The sequence below is a fragment of the Eriocheir sinensis genome, chromosome 14, assembly GCF_024679095.1.
Source record: "Eriocheir sinensis breed Jianghai 21 chromosome 14, ASM2467909v1, whole genome shotgun sequence".
Classification (NCBI taxonomy): Eukaryota; Metazoa; Arthropoda; class Malacostraca; order Decapoda; family Varunidae; genus Eriocheir; species Eriocheir sinensis.
The window spans coordinates 10,922,107-10,937,752 of NC_066522.1; the positions used below are offsets into that span (position 1 = coordinate 10,922,107).

At 39.0% G+C, this 15,646-nt stretch overlaps 1 protein-coding gene across 1 annotated transcript in view; it reads left to right on the plus strand.

The window, feature by feature from the left end:
• Positions 1–15,646, plus strand: part of LOC126998439 (protein transport protein Sec31A-like) — a 59,159-nt gene that overhangs the window by 30,091 nt on the left and 13,422 nt on the right. The window contains exons 16-21 of the mRNA XM_050860121.1: positions 443–577; positions 1,637–1,720; positions 8,089–8,226; positions 10,567–10,642; positions 11,087–11,397; positions 15,017–15,100. Of these exons, the coding sequence (XP_050716078.1) occupies positions 443–577; positions 1,637–1,720; positions 8,089–8,226; positions 10,567–10,642; positions 11,087–11,397; positions 15,017–15,100 (828 nt within the window). The remainder of the gene's footprint in view (positions 1–442; positions 578–1,636; positions 1,721–8,088; positions 8,227–10,566; positions 10,643–11,086; positions 11,398–15,016; positions 15,101–15,646) is intronic.

Consider the following 15,646-nt stretch of genomic DNA (forward strand, 5'->3'; position numbering starts at 1 on the left):
TGAGTTTGTTTTCATGTTTTAGCAGCATTATATGTAAGTGTTTGAGAAAATACATACAAAGTAGCATCTATCTGAAAACATGCTTGTGTTGCTGATTCAGGCGACTGATGTCAACAAATTGAGACTTGCTTGACAATATATTTACACCATTATTTTTAATTGACATAACATATATCTAAGTGAGAAACTTGAGTTAGTAAATTAGTTTTTCTCTCTATTACCTGGTGATTATTTTAAATACAATGATGCTATTTGGACATCATATGCTCAACCAGTCTGCTCTTTAGCTGAATGAAGATAATGAATAGTGAGTGTGTGCTTGTGTGAAAATGACTATATCTGAAGTTTTTTTTATTTTTTTTTATTTCTTTTCAAAATCAGGGTGCATCTTCCAAGATGCAGTGTCTCTTAAGCTGTAAAATATGGTATATTATCTTTTCAGGGTGAAATGGCTGCCTTGAGGGACAGGCTCTACAGAGCTCTTGGATACCCAACAGGCAGCAGCATGGCTGCCCCTGCCATCACTCAAGACAACCTGAGACGCACTTCCACTCCAAATATCTACAGCCAGCCACAGGTAAGCTCTGAGGACCTGGTATTTATTCTGAAGTTGGTTAAGTAATCTTTTTATGCTTGGAATTTCGACATTCTTATTGCAATTATGTGCCTCATGAAAGTTTTATTAGACTTGTGGATTGCTTTGTCCATCAGGGATTGTCTTGGACTTATTTTAGCAAATATGCCTTTTATTTTCTCTTGTGTTTACCCTCCAACAGTAAAACAGGTCAGAACTAAAGAGGCAGGGGCACATATTTGTTTCAAACAGGTCATAATAGCAGAACATCCTGGTGGGAATATTGTTTGTGGAAGGAAGATGAGGAAAAAAGAATGAAAGGACCATAGGAGTTAAAATGTTTAGCTATGTTTTGACCTCTAATAAACTCAATAAATTATACCATTCTTAATTCAAATAGCAAATAAAGTTTATGGGGGTTGCATATTTGACTGTTTACAAACAAATCACATATAGGAGAACTCTCTTTTCAAACTATTTTGTTTGAAATATTTTTTAGCCCAGAAAATCAAATCGTAATTGTGGGATATCTTGTCAGCTATTTTGTAATCATAACGTATTTTTTTTGTATAGTCCTTGTCCTGAATTACTGTTGTTTAGACTTGTCCAGTATCAACCCCTTTACAAGTAGCTGCATGTGCAGCTAAAATATGAGAAAGGAGGCTGGGCCTGGAGTTTCAGAATCTGTTTTTCTTTCACACCAAAATTTTCAGTTTTGATATTGATCGTGTGGCTAATTAAAACAAGGCAGGCATTTGTGATTATGCACTATAATTTTAAATTTAATTATCTTGTATGCATGATCCCATTTCATTTCTTTGCCAGTCCCTGATTTGTCTATCCCTCGATTGATTTTTTTCCTTTTCTTGTTGCCATCCTTCCTTATTTGGAGAAAGGGAGAGTATTATAATGGTAGCCACAAAGAGTGTCCTCCAAGCTTTAAATACTTCCACTGGATAGATTATATTGGACTTGACAGTGACAGCTTTTAGGTGCATTCATTGTTTTGTGGCTAAAAAGAAAATGTATTATAACAATATAAACTCTCTGCCCATCACCAAGAATGTATCCATGGCATACAGGAGTTTCTTTTGGAGTAATCGTCCATGGCATCGTCCTAAGATAGAAGAGCTGCGGTTTTTCATGGTTAAGTATCTTATTGAGACCTAAGGAGACACTCGGTAGCTGTAGTTGTATTTTGAAGTTGCTGGTGGTGCATGTTGTCAGATTATTGTCTCAGGAATCATTGTCCATAATGTTAGGAATATCTATATTTTTTCAGTGAATGGAGGAATGAGTAGATTTTTATTCACTGGAAGTCAATAATGGAAATACTAACATTAACAAAGAATGTTGTTGTTTGAGTATGTAGGGATGAAGCATATGGAATATAATTACACAGTAGATGAAGACTTCTCTGAAGGATTGTGAGCACAATGATTGATTTCTATTTCATTGTACAAACCTGTGAACACAGTTTCCTTCAGCTAGCAAGGTATGACCAGTCAGGACACCTTAGAGTGTAGATATATACTTGAAAATCTAACATCAGAGGTATTAGTTTTGTATTTTCTTAACTTTATTTTGTATTTTTATATATTAAAATTGGATGGAGAAATAATCCCAATGAAAGATGGCATGTGACCTTGTTAAGGCGAGAGAGCATCATATACAATGGCTGCTTTTGAATATTTTGAACACATCTTAGTAGGGGTGCAGAAGCAGTCTTATTGTTGTTGCATATTTTATAAGAAAGAATTTATATTACTTTTGTTGATATTGCTGCACACTCATCTTCCATGACTTGCAGTATGAGGAAAGGGACTGAATGGGGATATATTTAATTATCCAGAAATGGCCACCATACTTCCTGAGAAAGTATGTTATCTATTGATTATACTTCTGCATATTTAGATCAAGCTAAATGAAGCATCTTTTTTCCTTACTGCTGAGGTGCAACAGCCTTCTGCATCTGTGAGTTTCTTGGTGAGTGATACTGGAGGGGCCTGAGGTGTGTCTGGTGCATACCTTAAATCTTCATTACTCAGTCAAAACGTTTTACCAGAATATTGAATGCTTTTGATGAAAAAGATGTAAAATAGTTGGACGATAGTTCTTTTGTTAAGATTAGGACACAAACCAGTTAAATAAATTATAGATAATGAGTAAATACAGAATATATTTTAAGATTTGATAACCATAACAATGAACTTTTCACGCCTCTTCACTGATTCATAGTTTCTTAGTATAACAAAAGCTTCCTTACAATATAAGTTAGACCTGCATGTCAACCACATTGTTTTTGTTCCAAAGCAAGCATGTCACCAAAATACCTGGCAGTATGACTTTTACTTTGTTTTGACCACAGCACAGAGAATACCCACAAAGAGAAATGACTTTAATGCTAGTGTGTCACCATCTTTTAGTGCTATAGCTCTGTTGTAAATGGGGCCTTTCATTACATCTTCATTGTGTTGAGCCCTCCTCCAGTAGTAGGTACAGTAAGGCCTTGAATAACTCGAGATCAAATACAGTCATACCCTGCTCAAAGTCGTTAACCCGTCCGCTTTGGCTAACTAGAAGCTAAGAATGTCTGAGAAACTAATAAATATGGGCCAAGTATGAGACTAGCAAAACAGCATGAAATGTACATTATCATGCTCCTCTCATAGCCAAGTAGCTGCTGGTATCTTTTTTTCACTCAAATATCATTGTTACTCATTGGTTTTGGTTACAAGATAAACCTTGTTTCTCACCATTACATTATTAGCCATCATGTCAATAGTCACACCACGTTGAAAACACCGCTTCTCGTCTGATCAGCGTAATTAAGTGACATTGGGTCTGGTTAGTACTGACACTACCCTACTTAGGAATATCCGACTTATGAATATTTGGACATACGAACAGACTGTGACGGTGGCTGAGTGATTAGCGTGCTGGGCTCGCATGCACGCGTTGTCCATGATGTGGGTTCAAATCCGCCGCTATCCACCTGGGATTTTTCAGCCACTGCCGAGTGGCCTAAGACCATAGTTGGGCGTTATCACGATAAGTTATTGCGATACTTTATCGCTGATAACAAAATCGGGTTATCGGCCATCCGCTACTTATTTAAATATATATCGGTATCTTCGTTACTTTTGTAACCAAACTAGCGATAATCGCTACTTTTTTCCGCCTCAGAAAAAAACGTTTGTCGGCTCCCTGCTACGGGCTGCTACGTGCTCCTTCGTGCAAGAGGGAGCAATCTTCCCCCCCTGAATCAGACATACGGTACCACCATCTTCGCTGTTTCTAGAAAGATACTCTGTACATATAAATACAACTCGTACAGAGTGTCGTTCTAGAAACAGCGGGGATGGTGGTAGTGGTACTGTATGTCTGATTCAGCTTTCCAGCAACTCTTAATTATGGTTAAAAAGCTTTGTGTGACTGTACAGGTCTACGCTTGCTGGTCTGACCATACGCAGTTCACGAGAGACCAGTGTTTGTTAACAAAAGCGTTGACGGTGGGGACGCCAAATAACACAACACAGGTTCAAGTGTTTTTAGTATTACCGTCCATAGGTACGTGTCAACGTGTGGTTTTCAGGTTTTGTAAGTTTTCCAAAATATGGATAATGAAAATTTGAATTCATCTATGTTTTTTATTTGAAATATCAATATAGTATCGTTTTCGCCTGTCAGACTTATCGCTAGCTAGTATCGGAATTGTGGATTTATATTGGGTATCGGTTATCGGTTATCGCCTATATTCGTGTCTCTAGTTAACGAATATCGGTTATCACCAATAAGGTTTTCCATTATCAGTTATCGGTTATCGGGAATAAGGTTTTCTGTTATCGTGCCCAGCTATGCCTAAGACTACCCACATGCTGTCCTGAAGACCACCTATCAACCCGGATTCTAGAAGAAGCTTTACAACGCAAGTGAAATCAAGAATGAGCTCTGGGGGCAGCATGAGCCAATAATAATGGCGCCACTATAAACAATTGCCTGCGCCATAACGGGCTCGGGCCGACCATCAGGCCCCTATGAATAAGCCTACCGGCACTGTAGGCCATATAAAAAAAATAAATAAATAAATAAATAAATAAATAAATAAATAAATAAATAAATAAATAAATAAATAAAATAAAATAAAATCATGTTTGCAATACTTCTGCAAGTCTGAATTTTAAGTTGCATGCCTTAGTACAATGTTTTACCGCAACCCACGCCAGGCAATACCACACGCTGCCCGAGAGCAGCAGATTGGTAACACGCTCGTTAGTGGTAACACACGTTCGCTTGAGCTCTAGCTGTTTGTTACATTTTTCGGTGTTTTGTGTTTTTTGTGAGAAAATTAACACCTCCATCATGGCTAATGGCAAGCGTAATGAAAATAATATTAAAGATGATGATAATAATGATCGTAAGTGACCTACAAAATTTGGTCAGTGTTTTGATAGTGTGTGTAACAGGAGTAAGCTGAAAGTAAATGTCAACAAAAGTAAAGTGATGGTTTGTGAGCGAAGTAGAAGTGAGGTTGTAGATTATGTATGCCCATATAGAGTGGGAATTGAATGTGGAAAAGAATGCAAAATAATTTTGAATGGTGAAGAAATGGAGGAGGTCAATGAGTTTAAGTACCTTGGATCAGTTATGTGTAAGCATGGTGGTACAGAGGGAGAGAGAAGAGAAAGGGCATTGCAAGGAAGAAGGGTGGTAGGGTCATTGGGACAAATCATGAATGGCAGAAGTGTGAGTATGGAGGCAAAGAGGGATTTGAGAAATACAATAATAGTACCAACCCTCACTATGCAAGTGAAACGTGGGCCCGTAATGGAAGTCAGAGGTCTAGAGTGCAGGCAGTGGAAATGAGTTATTTGAGGAGTGCTTGTGGTGTGAGTAGAATGGATAGAATAAGTAATGAAAGTGTGTACGAGCATTACTGTAGTAATATAAGGAACATCTGAGTAAGTGGGCATCAAGTAATTAGCAATCAGAACCTACCATTTTTCACAAATTCATCTTTTTTTTTTTATTAAATTTATTTTGTTACCAAGGAGATTGAAAACTACAATACAGTTTTCTTACAATTAAGTCTATTGTTTTTTGCCCAGAAAAAAAAAATTGTCCATGTCAGGAAATTAGACCGCCAACAAGTTCAATATAATGCCCCTTTTTTTCAATAGGAAGATTAAGCAATTCGTTTTGTAAATAATATTAATGTTACTGGTAGCCACAACTTAAGTCTGAAGAAAAATTTACTGTTCACACTCCAGCGGCAACGGAACGATCAATTTTTTTTTTTTTTGCTCTACTCACCTAAAAAAAAAAAAAAAAAAAAAAAGACCCTTTCAGCCTTTAGCCTTATAATAGATGTATTGTTTATCCCTCAATCAATGACCTCATTATTGATCTAACTTGAAAGTGGCTTCCTTTAAATTAAAATTGTTGTGTTTCTTAATGCACATTGCTTCAATAACACATTTCCTAATTTAATACATTGATTACAAAAATGTTGTGTGGTGGGACATTTGAATAATACGGTCACACCCCGGTTTACGAGCTTAATTCTTTCTGGAAATTTGCTTGCGAACCAAAAAATTCGTAAACCAAAACTGTAGTGCTGAAAACACAAAGATCGCACACTAGGGCACAAATGTAAGTGAACAGGAGCACGTGGGTACTACCTCTGCGAATGTACAACGCGGACCGAGACCCCATTCCCTTTGTTTTCTGCTTTGAGCTCTCTCGTCTTCCGGGGAACAAAGGCAACCCACGCCCGTGCCTTTGACTTGTACACACAGGATGCTGGTACACCAAGTCACCGCATGTAAACCAAGGCTTTTTTAGGGATTATTTTTTTCTCGCAAATAAAAACACGTAAAGTACGGCACTCGTAAACCAAGGTATTACTGTACTTTATTTTATTTCTAACATAAAATTTGACTTACAACCAAGGTATTACTGTACTTTATTTTATTTCTAACATAAAATTTGACTTACAACCAATTTGGCTTACTACTGTCTATATATATATATATATATATATATATATATATATATATATATATATATATATATATATATATATATATATATATATATATATATATATATATATATATATATATATATATATATATATATATATATATATATATATATATATATATGCACAAATTGAAACTATACACAAGTCAGTTCCATGACAAATATCTGATGCCCTGGGGCATCTTTTGTTAAAAAAAAAAAAAAAAAAAAAAAAAGTAATGCAGTTCCTTGAAAGTCAGACTGAACATCATTGCCTCTTGCTAGATATTCTTTGATGTAGTGAGTCAGCATTGTGTGGGTTGTGTGCTTGAGCACTTGTGTCTGTTTACAGAGGCCTCATGTGCAACGTGTGATTGTCCAGCTTGTATCATGTCCACCGCAGCATTTTTTTGACAAGTATTTCTAAAAATGTTATTGTAACACATTTAAAATGGTCCAATGCCCAACAAACACCAGCTAAGGAGTGGCCCAAATCCGCATAGGTTTCTGTAATGCATGGAAAAATCATCCATCGCACACTGCACTTATTTTCATTTGACACCAGAGTATGGTGCCGAATCTATGGTGCTTGATGGCAGCCAGTAATATGAGCAGGGGCTGTCACATGATGTGCAGATTTGCATTTTCTGCCTAGATCGGAGTATCTTGGGTAGACCAATCTGCCTGCTTCCATTCCCAGGATGGATCTTAATTGATTTTTATTGTGTATTTAAGGTATTTTTCAGAAGTTCTTTGACAAAATTAATTTATCCCACAAGTTCTTTTGTTTGTCCAACGTAAATTTCGTCCAAAATGATGTGCTCTATGACATAATTCCCACTTTGGATATAAGGCCACTGTAGTTTCTCGTAAAATTGCCATTAAGTTTTATTAATGTAAGTAGATGGAGAGATATATCCTCATTGACAAGGCAGTGTTTAATACCATCACATGTAGCTGTTGTCAGTACATTGGATATTTTTTGCCTCTTATCTGATTTAAATGGAAGTTTCTAGGAATACATAGGTATGGGCAGTAGTCATTAATTTGTGGACAAATGGTATATTGGGTTTGATGTGTGTATATGGAGCTTCCCAAAGGGTTAAATAAACTTTATGCATATCATGTAGGACATGTTTGGGATTTTGAGTTGCTGTATAAGAGATGGTGTAACTATTAGTAGAAGGTAGGCTATTGAATTATTATATGGGAAACAATTTTGTGTATTTATTTTATGTTTTTGGCTTGAGTTTGCACTTACGGTTCATTAATTCACTATACCTGAATGAGCATGAATAACTTTTTTCCAGTTAGGCATTATATAGTGTTGTATGGAAAGGTAATTTAAATGCTAAAGTAAATCATGTATTTTGGGTTGCATATTTGTGGAAAAAAATTAATGGTAAACACAAATGGAGGACTTCACTCAAGATGCCCTCCATCCCTTATATTGTAGCATATCCCTTATGTACTTTTTTTTTTCCAAACAGCCAAGTCAGTTCACACCATCAGTTCAAGACCAGCAGAGGTCAATGTTTGGTGCACCACCCTCACAGCCAACCAGTGCCCCTGCCACAAACCCTTCCTTCTATAACCCCATGAACCCCAGCCCCATGGTGCCTCAGCAGGTAAGGCAACACCATGCCAAAAACTGCTATTCCAAACCTCCTTGGGTCAAGAATATGTGTGGGTTGGCTGCCTGTGGTGTACATTGTAAATGGGTGAAATTAGCAAAGGAAAATATTTCATATATAATGAATAACTAGAAATATAATAAAATCCCAGATATTAGATTAATTTTCCTCAAAGTTATTATATTTTATCTTTATTTTATCATTAATTTGCATGAGACAATAGATTCAGTGTACAAGTTTTTTTGAAAATAGGAATTTGTGCATATGAATAATTTACTTGAGGTGTGACAAAAATATGATACTTAATCTGTTTTATTGCATCCAAAAACATGCTTGTCATGCTAACTTGGTCAACTGATGTTGACAAATCAAGACTTAGCAGCACATTACTTCATAATCTGTGTGGTTATTATTATTTTTAATTGACATTACATATATAAGATAGAGAAATTTGAGTTGGTTATGATTCATAATACCTGCTAATTATTTCAAATAATTATGCTATTTATACATTGCATATTCAACCAATCGGCTAGCAGCAAACTTTCTGAGACAGAAGGCCCCTGGAGCTGATGGCATAACAGCAGAAATGTTGAAGTATGGAGGAGGTGTAGTCATGGAATGGATATTATGGATATGTAACCTAGCTTGGGAACAGAGTGAGGTGCCAGAGGATTGGAGAAAGGCTATTGTTGTTCCGCTGTTCAAAAGGAAAGAGAGCAGAGGTGATTGTAATAGTTACAGGGGAATAAGTCTACTCAGTGTGGCAGGAAAAGTGTATGGAAGGGTTTTAAATGAGAGGATGAAGAAAATAACTGAGAAAAGTGTAGGTGATGAACAAGTTTTTTTTAGGAAAGGGAGTGGTTGTGTAGACCAATTATTTGCACTCAAAATGTTAGTTGAAAAATTCATAGAAAAGGATAGGAAGCTGTTTGCTGCATTCATGGACCTGGAGAAGGCATATGACAGGATTCACAGGAAGGGGCTGTGGGTTGTTCTAAGGATATATGATGTGGGAGGGCATTTGCTGGAGGGAATCCGATCCTTCTATAAGGATGTGAATGCCTCTGTACATGTGAAGGGTGAGTTGAGTGAGAGTTTTGGTGTTGGTGTGGGTGTGAGAGAGGGGTGTGTAATGTCACCATGGCTTTTTAATGTGTACATGGATTGTTGTATGAGAGAAATGAAAGCCAGAGTGGGGGAGCTTGGTCGAAGGCTGAAAGTGAGAGGTACGGAGGAGTCATTGGTTGCAGGCCTGTTTGCAGATGATATAGTGTCGTTTTACAGAGAATGAGAGGTTGCTGCAGAGGATAGTGGATGAGATTGACAGGGTGTGTATGAGGAGAAAGCTGAGCATGAATGCTGGAAAGGTTATGGTATTTGAGAGGGCGAGAGAACAGGTCATTGATTTTGCAAAGCCGTACAGAGTTAGAGCAGAGGTTACAATGAAGTGTATGATAAGGTTAGGGGAGGAGAGAATTGAGGAGGTGACTGAGTTTAAATATTTAGGGACTTTTATGTAATCATGGCAGTATGGAAGGTGAGGTGAGGGAAAGAGCAGTGAAGGATAGACAGGTGGTGTGGGGATTGGAGAGAGTTATGAAAGGGAGAAGTGTGAGCATGGAGGTAAAGCGGGGAATAAGGAATAGTATTATCCTGCCAACTCTGTCATATGGGTCAGAGACGTGGACATAGAATGCAGCACAGCATACGAGAATACATGCAGTGGAAATGAGTTATATAAGAGGTGCATGTGGTGTGTCAGGATGGGATGGGGAAAGTAATGAAAGCGTGTCTGAGCGGTTTGGTATGGGTGCGACAGCGAAAGGAGTGGAGTGGTGGAGTGGGTGAAGTGTGGTGCCCTGAGATGGTTTGGACACATGATGAGAATGGGGGAGAATGAATTTTTGAAGTGAGTGTATGAGGGAAGGATTGAGGGAGGAAGACCACCTGTGAAGTGGATCAATAGGGTAAGTGAGTATTGGAGCGAGAGAGTTGGAAGTAGCAGGATTGAATGTGCTGAGAGGGAGTGCCAGAACAGGGAGAGATGGAGATCTAGATAGATAGAAGGGCACATCTACAGGCAAGTGCATTTTTGCCCTAATAAAATAATGTAGACTGAAGTTCTCTCTGTCTTGACCTCTGCAATTCCTGTGTTGCCATTCTTTTACTCTGATTGTCGACAAAATCAAACTTAAATACATACATACATTTATACGGACAGACAGACAGACAGACAGACAGGCAGACAAACAGATAGGGATGAAATCCTAACTGCTTACAGATCAATAAGAATAAAGAAACTCAAAGCTTTTATGTTACTCATCAATACAGATGTCTCCCATGGAGCCACAGTATGGAGCTCCCCCACCCATTTCTGCTGCTCCACCTCAAGGCCCACCCACAGGAGGTGAGTGTTTCACCAAGAGCAGCACAGTGGCTCAGTGTGTCTGTTTTTTACTCTGCTCACAACACCTCTGTGCTGCTAGGACCACTTTATCTTCTATGACCACTTGTTGGCTGATTGTAACACACACACACACACACACACACAAAGTTTAACATTTTGAGGGAGGTGAGTCTAAATTTTACATTCATATATCATACATGTACTTCAGGTTTATGTATAGTACGATATTGCTTTAGTACTTCTTGTTGACATGTGGACTTCACATACTATGCTTTATATTCTCTCACTAATCTCTTAGGTTTCTCTAAAGGCTTTAGTTTTGTGATTTTGTCACTTGTACATTTCTCAGCTGAATAACGCTATTTTCTCATTATCTCCAAATGTAGGCTTCTGTTTTTGCCCTCCATGACAGGGTGTAAAACTCTTCCTGCCTTCCCCCTCCAGGGTTGCGACGTGGACGACCGGGTCGCTACGTACCAGACACCTCAGTTACTTCCCCCACTTCATCCAGCATGCTTAACCCTGTCCAGCCCTCTCCTTACTTTACTCCCACCTCTGGAATTACTCCATCTCCCCTCAACCCACCATCAGCACCACCTCAGTTCTTCAGTCCGACGGCACCTCCCACTGCTAGCCCAATGTATGGAGACCCTCAGCAGCAGCCACCAGTCCAGCCACCACCTAAGACTCCAGCAGCCCTAGATTCATCTGTGCCAAGGGGTTGGAATGATCCCCCGCCACCATCTTCTCGAAAGGTGAGGGGGAGAGTCCTAATGTGCTAATAGGCTTCCATAATTGTTGATGTCCTTTTTCACCTCCTTCAACAGTCTGTTTTGTCCCTGAATCTCATTTTAAATACTGATAGAATACACAGCCATTTGTATGTTTGCTTGTGTTTGTTTCAGAGATAGTTGTTTGGGAAAGGAATGATTTTTTTCTTAAAAATACAAGCAACTTGATCAAGAGTCAGCCATAATGATGGTGGTATTAAAAAATCATTATTTAAACCTGGTTGAACATAATTTAGATTAGTATCATATGCATTACACTCATCTATCTTTTAATTTCACTAACTACCAATGTATTGTTTCAGTCTATTTATTGTAGTTTTTATAGCATTTTGCTTTTTATTTTTTCTGTTCTGCTGTTATTAGTCAAATAGTGTCACTGCAATATCCCCTCCTATGCATATAATTCCTTTTTCCACTTGTTGATTATTTTTGCTTAATCCTCATTGTAATAAATAATTCTGGCATTTTGTTATGAAGTAGGGAGAACTGTATAGTCTCATTTGCTTCATCAAAACTCTTTCTTTACACATCAGGTAATGGATAATTATCTGTTTTACTAAGGGTTTCAGAGGCTGTGTTATGTCGTTTTCAGGAATAATGTTTTAATAAAGCATCAGGTAAGGATGATAATTTGGAAAAACAGACCTTGCCCTATTTTTGTTAATATGATTTGTTAACAAGATGTGGGTGGATAATTAAAGCATTTATAAGAGGCACGTTATGATAAAACCCGACAGATAAAGTGCCTCCTGACCCAATGCTAGCAAACATTGGTGTGGAGAGGGCGTTGTGTGAATGCACTGGTGGCCAGTGAGATGTCAGGTGTATGACTTATTCACTTGTGGCACATATGTTTTATATATTAATAGTTTTATTTTCTCATTTGCATTACCAGAACAGTTAAGAGAAAATAATTTAGCTCTCCAGTCACTGAATCAGCCTGCCAGACCACTCCTCAAGAGACCCAACACCTCCGCTGCTATGTTCACAGCTGGAGGGTTTGCTTGGTTATTAATGCCGGACGCAGTATAATATATTGGTCTCCCAGCACATGTGCACAATGTTATACCACAGCAATGTTTGCTACCCTCACATCAGGAAGCACTTCATATGCTGGGTTTATAATAATTATAATAATAATAGTTTTATTTCGCCCAGCTTCTTTTATATATATATATATATATATATATATATATATATATATATATATATATATATATATATATATATATATATATATATATATATATATATATAAACAAAAAAACAGGACAAGAAAACAAATGAGACCAAACGAGCTACATAATGGTTAAATAATTAACAACTTATAATTATATATGTGTGTGCACGGCACATTTATGCACAATCTACACGAACAGAAGGCTCAGCCACTCCCGCCACATAGATCCACATACATAGGCTGAGCTCTGTCTGATGGAGGTGATGATGGAGTTCCCAGATTGTTCCACTCTACTTCTCATACTGTACGTGGCATGGTGACGCAGCACAGCCAGACAGTTCATCACATGCCCAGTGAAGGCCGGGGATGAGCTAGTCCATCTAGGAAGCCCCAGAAGCCGCTTGAGGATGTTGTTATGACAGGCTCTAAGATGGTTCATGGAGGCAGCTCTATACCGCAACCACAGCGAGTTGCAGTTGAGAGAGTAGCAGTGGCTCCTGAATAACTACAACTTCACCTCTGTGCTGCAGAAAGAGAATTTTCTCAGCAGCGTGTTACCAATGACTGTGAGCTTGGTGGTCTGCTTCTTGATGTCATCATCATCGGTCCTTTCCCTGTTGATGACATGGCCCAGGTATGTGAATCTATCCACAAATTAAGTGCACTCCCACTTAGCCGTGCTGATGTCTGGTAGTCCACCCTAGAGTGTGGCGGTGGCACTACCATGCACTCCGTCTTGGTGGTGTTGTAGACAATATCGTGCGTGGCAGCATACGCCTGACACTCCAATAAGGTCCTGCAGAGCCTCCACTGTGGGCGCCATCAGTACCATGTCATCAGCATAACTCAGCGAGTTGATGCACTTATCATGTAAGTGGCAGCCTGTGCCTGTGTCACACAGAGCGGCAGTGAGATCATCTGTGTAGACGTTGTACAGGTAGGGAGACCGGATCCCTCCCTGGTGAATACCATTGGCTGCGAAGTGGAAGCTCCCAATTTTACAGCAAATTCCTTGGTAGTGTAGCAGTACATTAGGAGCTTGACACTGTACCCAGGAGTTCCCCTTACAAGCAGTTTATGAAACAGCTTAGAATAGTTCACTCTGTCAAAGGCCTTGCTGGCATCAAGGAAGCAAAGGTAGACAGGTGAGCCCCAGAAGTGTAGTACTCAATGATATTCTTCAAGGTCCACACACACATCTCAGTGCCGTGCCCTTTCTTGTATCTAAACTGATTGTCCAGTGTGTTCAGGTAGGCCTCTAGGCAGTGCAGCACTGCCTTCTCAATCATTTTTGACAAGGCAGTCGCAATGGCAATGGGCCTTTAGTTGCTAGAGAGAGCAGGGTTTTTAACCTTGCTCTCTAGCAAGGGAACTTTGCACTGCCAAGACCTGAGAGGGTATGTATTGATGGCAGATGCAGGCATTGATAAAGAGGGAGAGCCAAGAGACCAGTCTGGGAGGTGCATACCTAAAGGCGCCAGAGGGAAGCCCATCAACGCCCAGCGCCTCGCTGTTGGAGAGCATCTGCAGTATCTCCCTCAGCTCACTGTGGTTGACACTGTGAAAGCCCTCCAGCGTCACCCCACGCAGCTCGCTCCGGAGGGCCCTCTCACTCTCCACGTCTGCCACACAGTTCAGAGTACCCTCGAAGTGGTCACCCCATATGGTGGCAATGTCCTCCTCCCCCACGGCCTGATCCACTTGTAAGGGGAGGGTGTGAGAGTCCGGGGACAGGGCTCATAGGCCGCGCCAGAAGCTGGTTGCGTCACTGCCAGCCAGCTGGGCAGCCAGTGCCTGAGCTCGTAGCTCCTCCTCATGAGCCCTGTACCACCGGAGGCAGAGCTTATCATCACGTTTCTCGTATAAATGCTTGAATTATCCACATCTTGTCAATAAATCATATGTACGAAAATTGGAGAAGGTCTGAAACATTCTCTTCCAAGTTTTCATCCTTATCTGACCCTTCATTAAAAAGTTATTCCCAAAAAACAATATAACAGACACTGAAATTCATGGTAGCCTATGGCATTCTGCAAAAGATTGAAAATCAACAAGTTACTTTACAGTTTCTAGTACTTAGTAGCTTCCTTATAATGATTCATAGAAGGGCAGTATCAAGTAAATTTGCCTGTATATTTTTGTTTCTGTTGATAACATTTTGCTACACTGGTTTCAGTGTAACTTATAGATTTTTATATTTTTTATTTATGTTACTAAAAAGTAGGGGATGAAAACTAAATTTTTCATAATGTTATGTGCAAGTTTTGTGTAGCCCTTCAGCTCTGTTTACAACACTCAGGCACAGTTAGCTAGAGTACTATTTAAAATTATTCATATAATCTAGTATAGATTTTGCTTGGTTGTCAAAGAGTTCTTTGAACTAAGATTTTACTATTATGGAAGTTTGTGGAAGGGCAGCAGTATTGTGGAGAGCCTAGGTGCCATGTTGGACACTCTGGCGACAAGAAGCTGATGATGCTGAAGCAGGTTTGTGAGGCTGCCAGCATGAAGCATGAAGCTTCTATAGTCATGCTAACACAACAGCAACAATGCCCAATCCTCCCAAGACTGTGATCTTAGAACCTTTATCATAACATTTAGCAAGTGCAGTAAATTTTAAGTTAACATACACATTTTGGGATACATAGGCAACATACAATGTTAGGACTTAGCCAGTGAAAGTAACTAGGCCATTTTGCTAAAACTAACATATATTAGGTGGGACATTATAGGTCCCAGTGAAGTTAGGAGGATGGGGTGAGACATTCATTGGATTGCATTTTGGACTTCACATGCAGAAAGGAAGGAGTGAGGAGTTAGATTCTTAATTTACATTCTAGTAGGGAATACAGGAAAATTCTTCAGCATCAAAGAGTTAGATGCAGGCATCATTATCAAGCTTAATAAAAGCTATAAACTTCAAATATTTCAAGCTTATGCACCAACCTCAGCTTGCAGTGACAAAGTAGAAAAGTTTTATGAGGGTGTGGAAGTCGCAATGAAAGAGCAATTAATCGCTTTTTAATACCATAG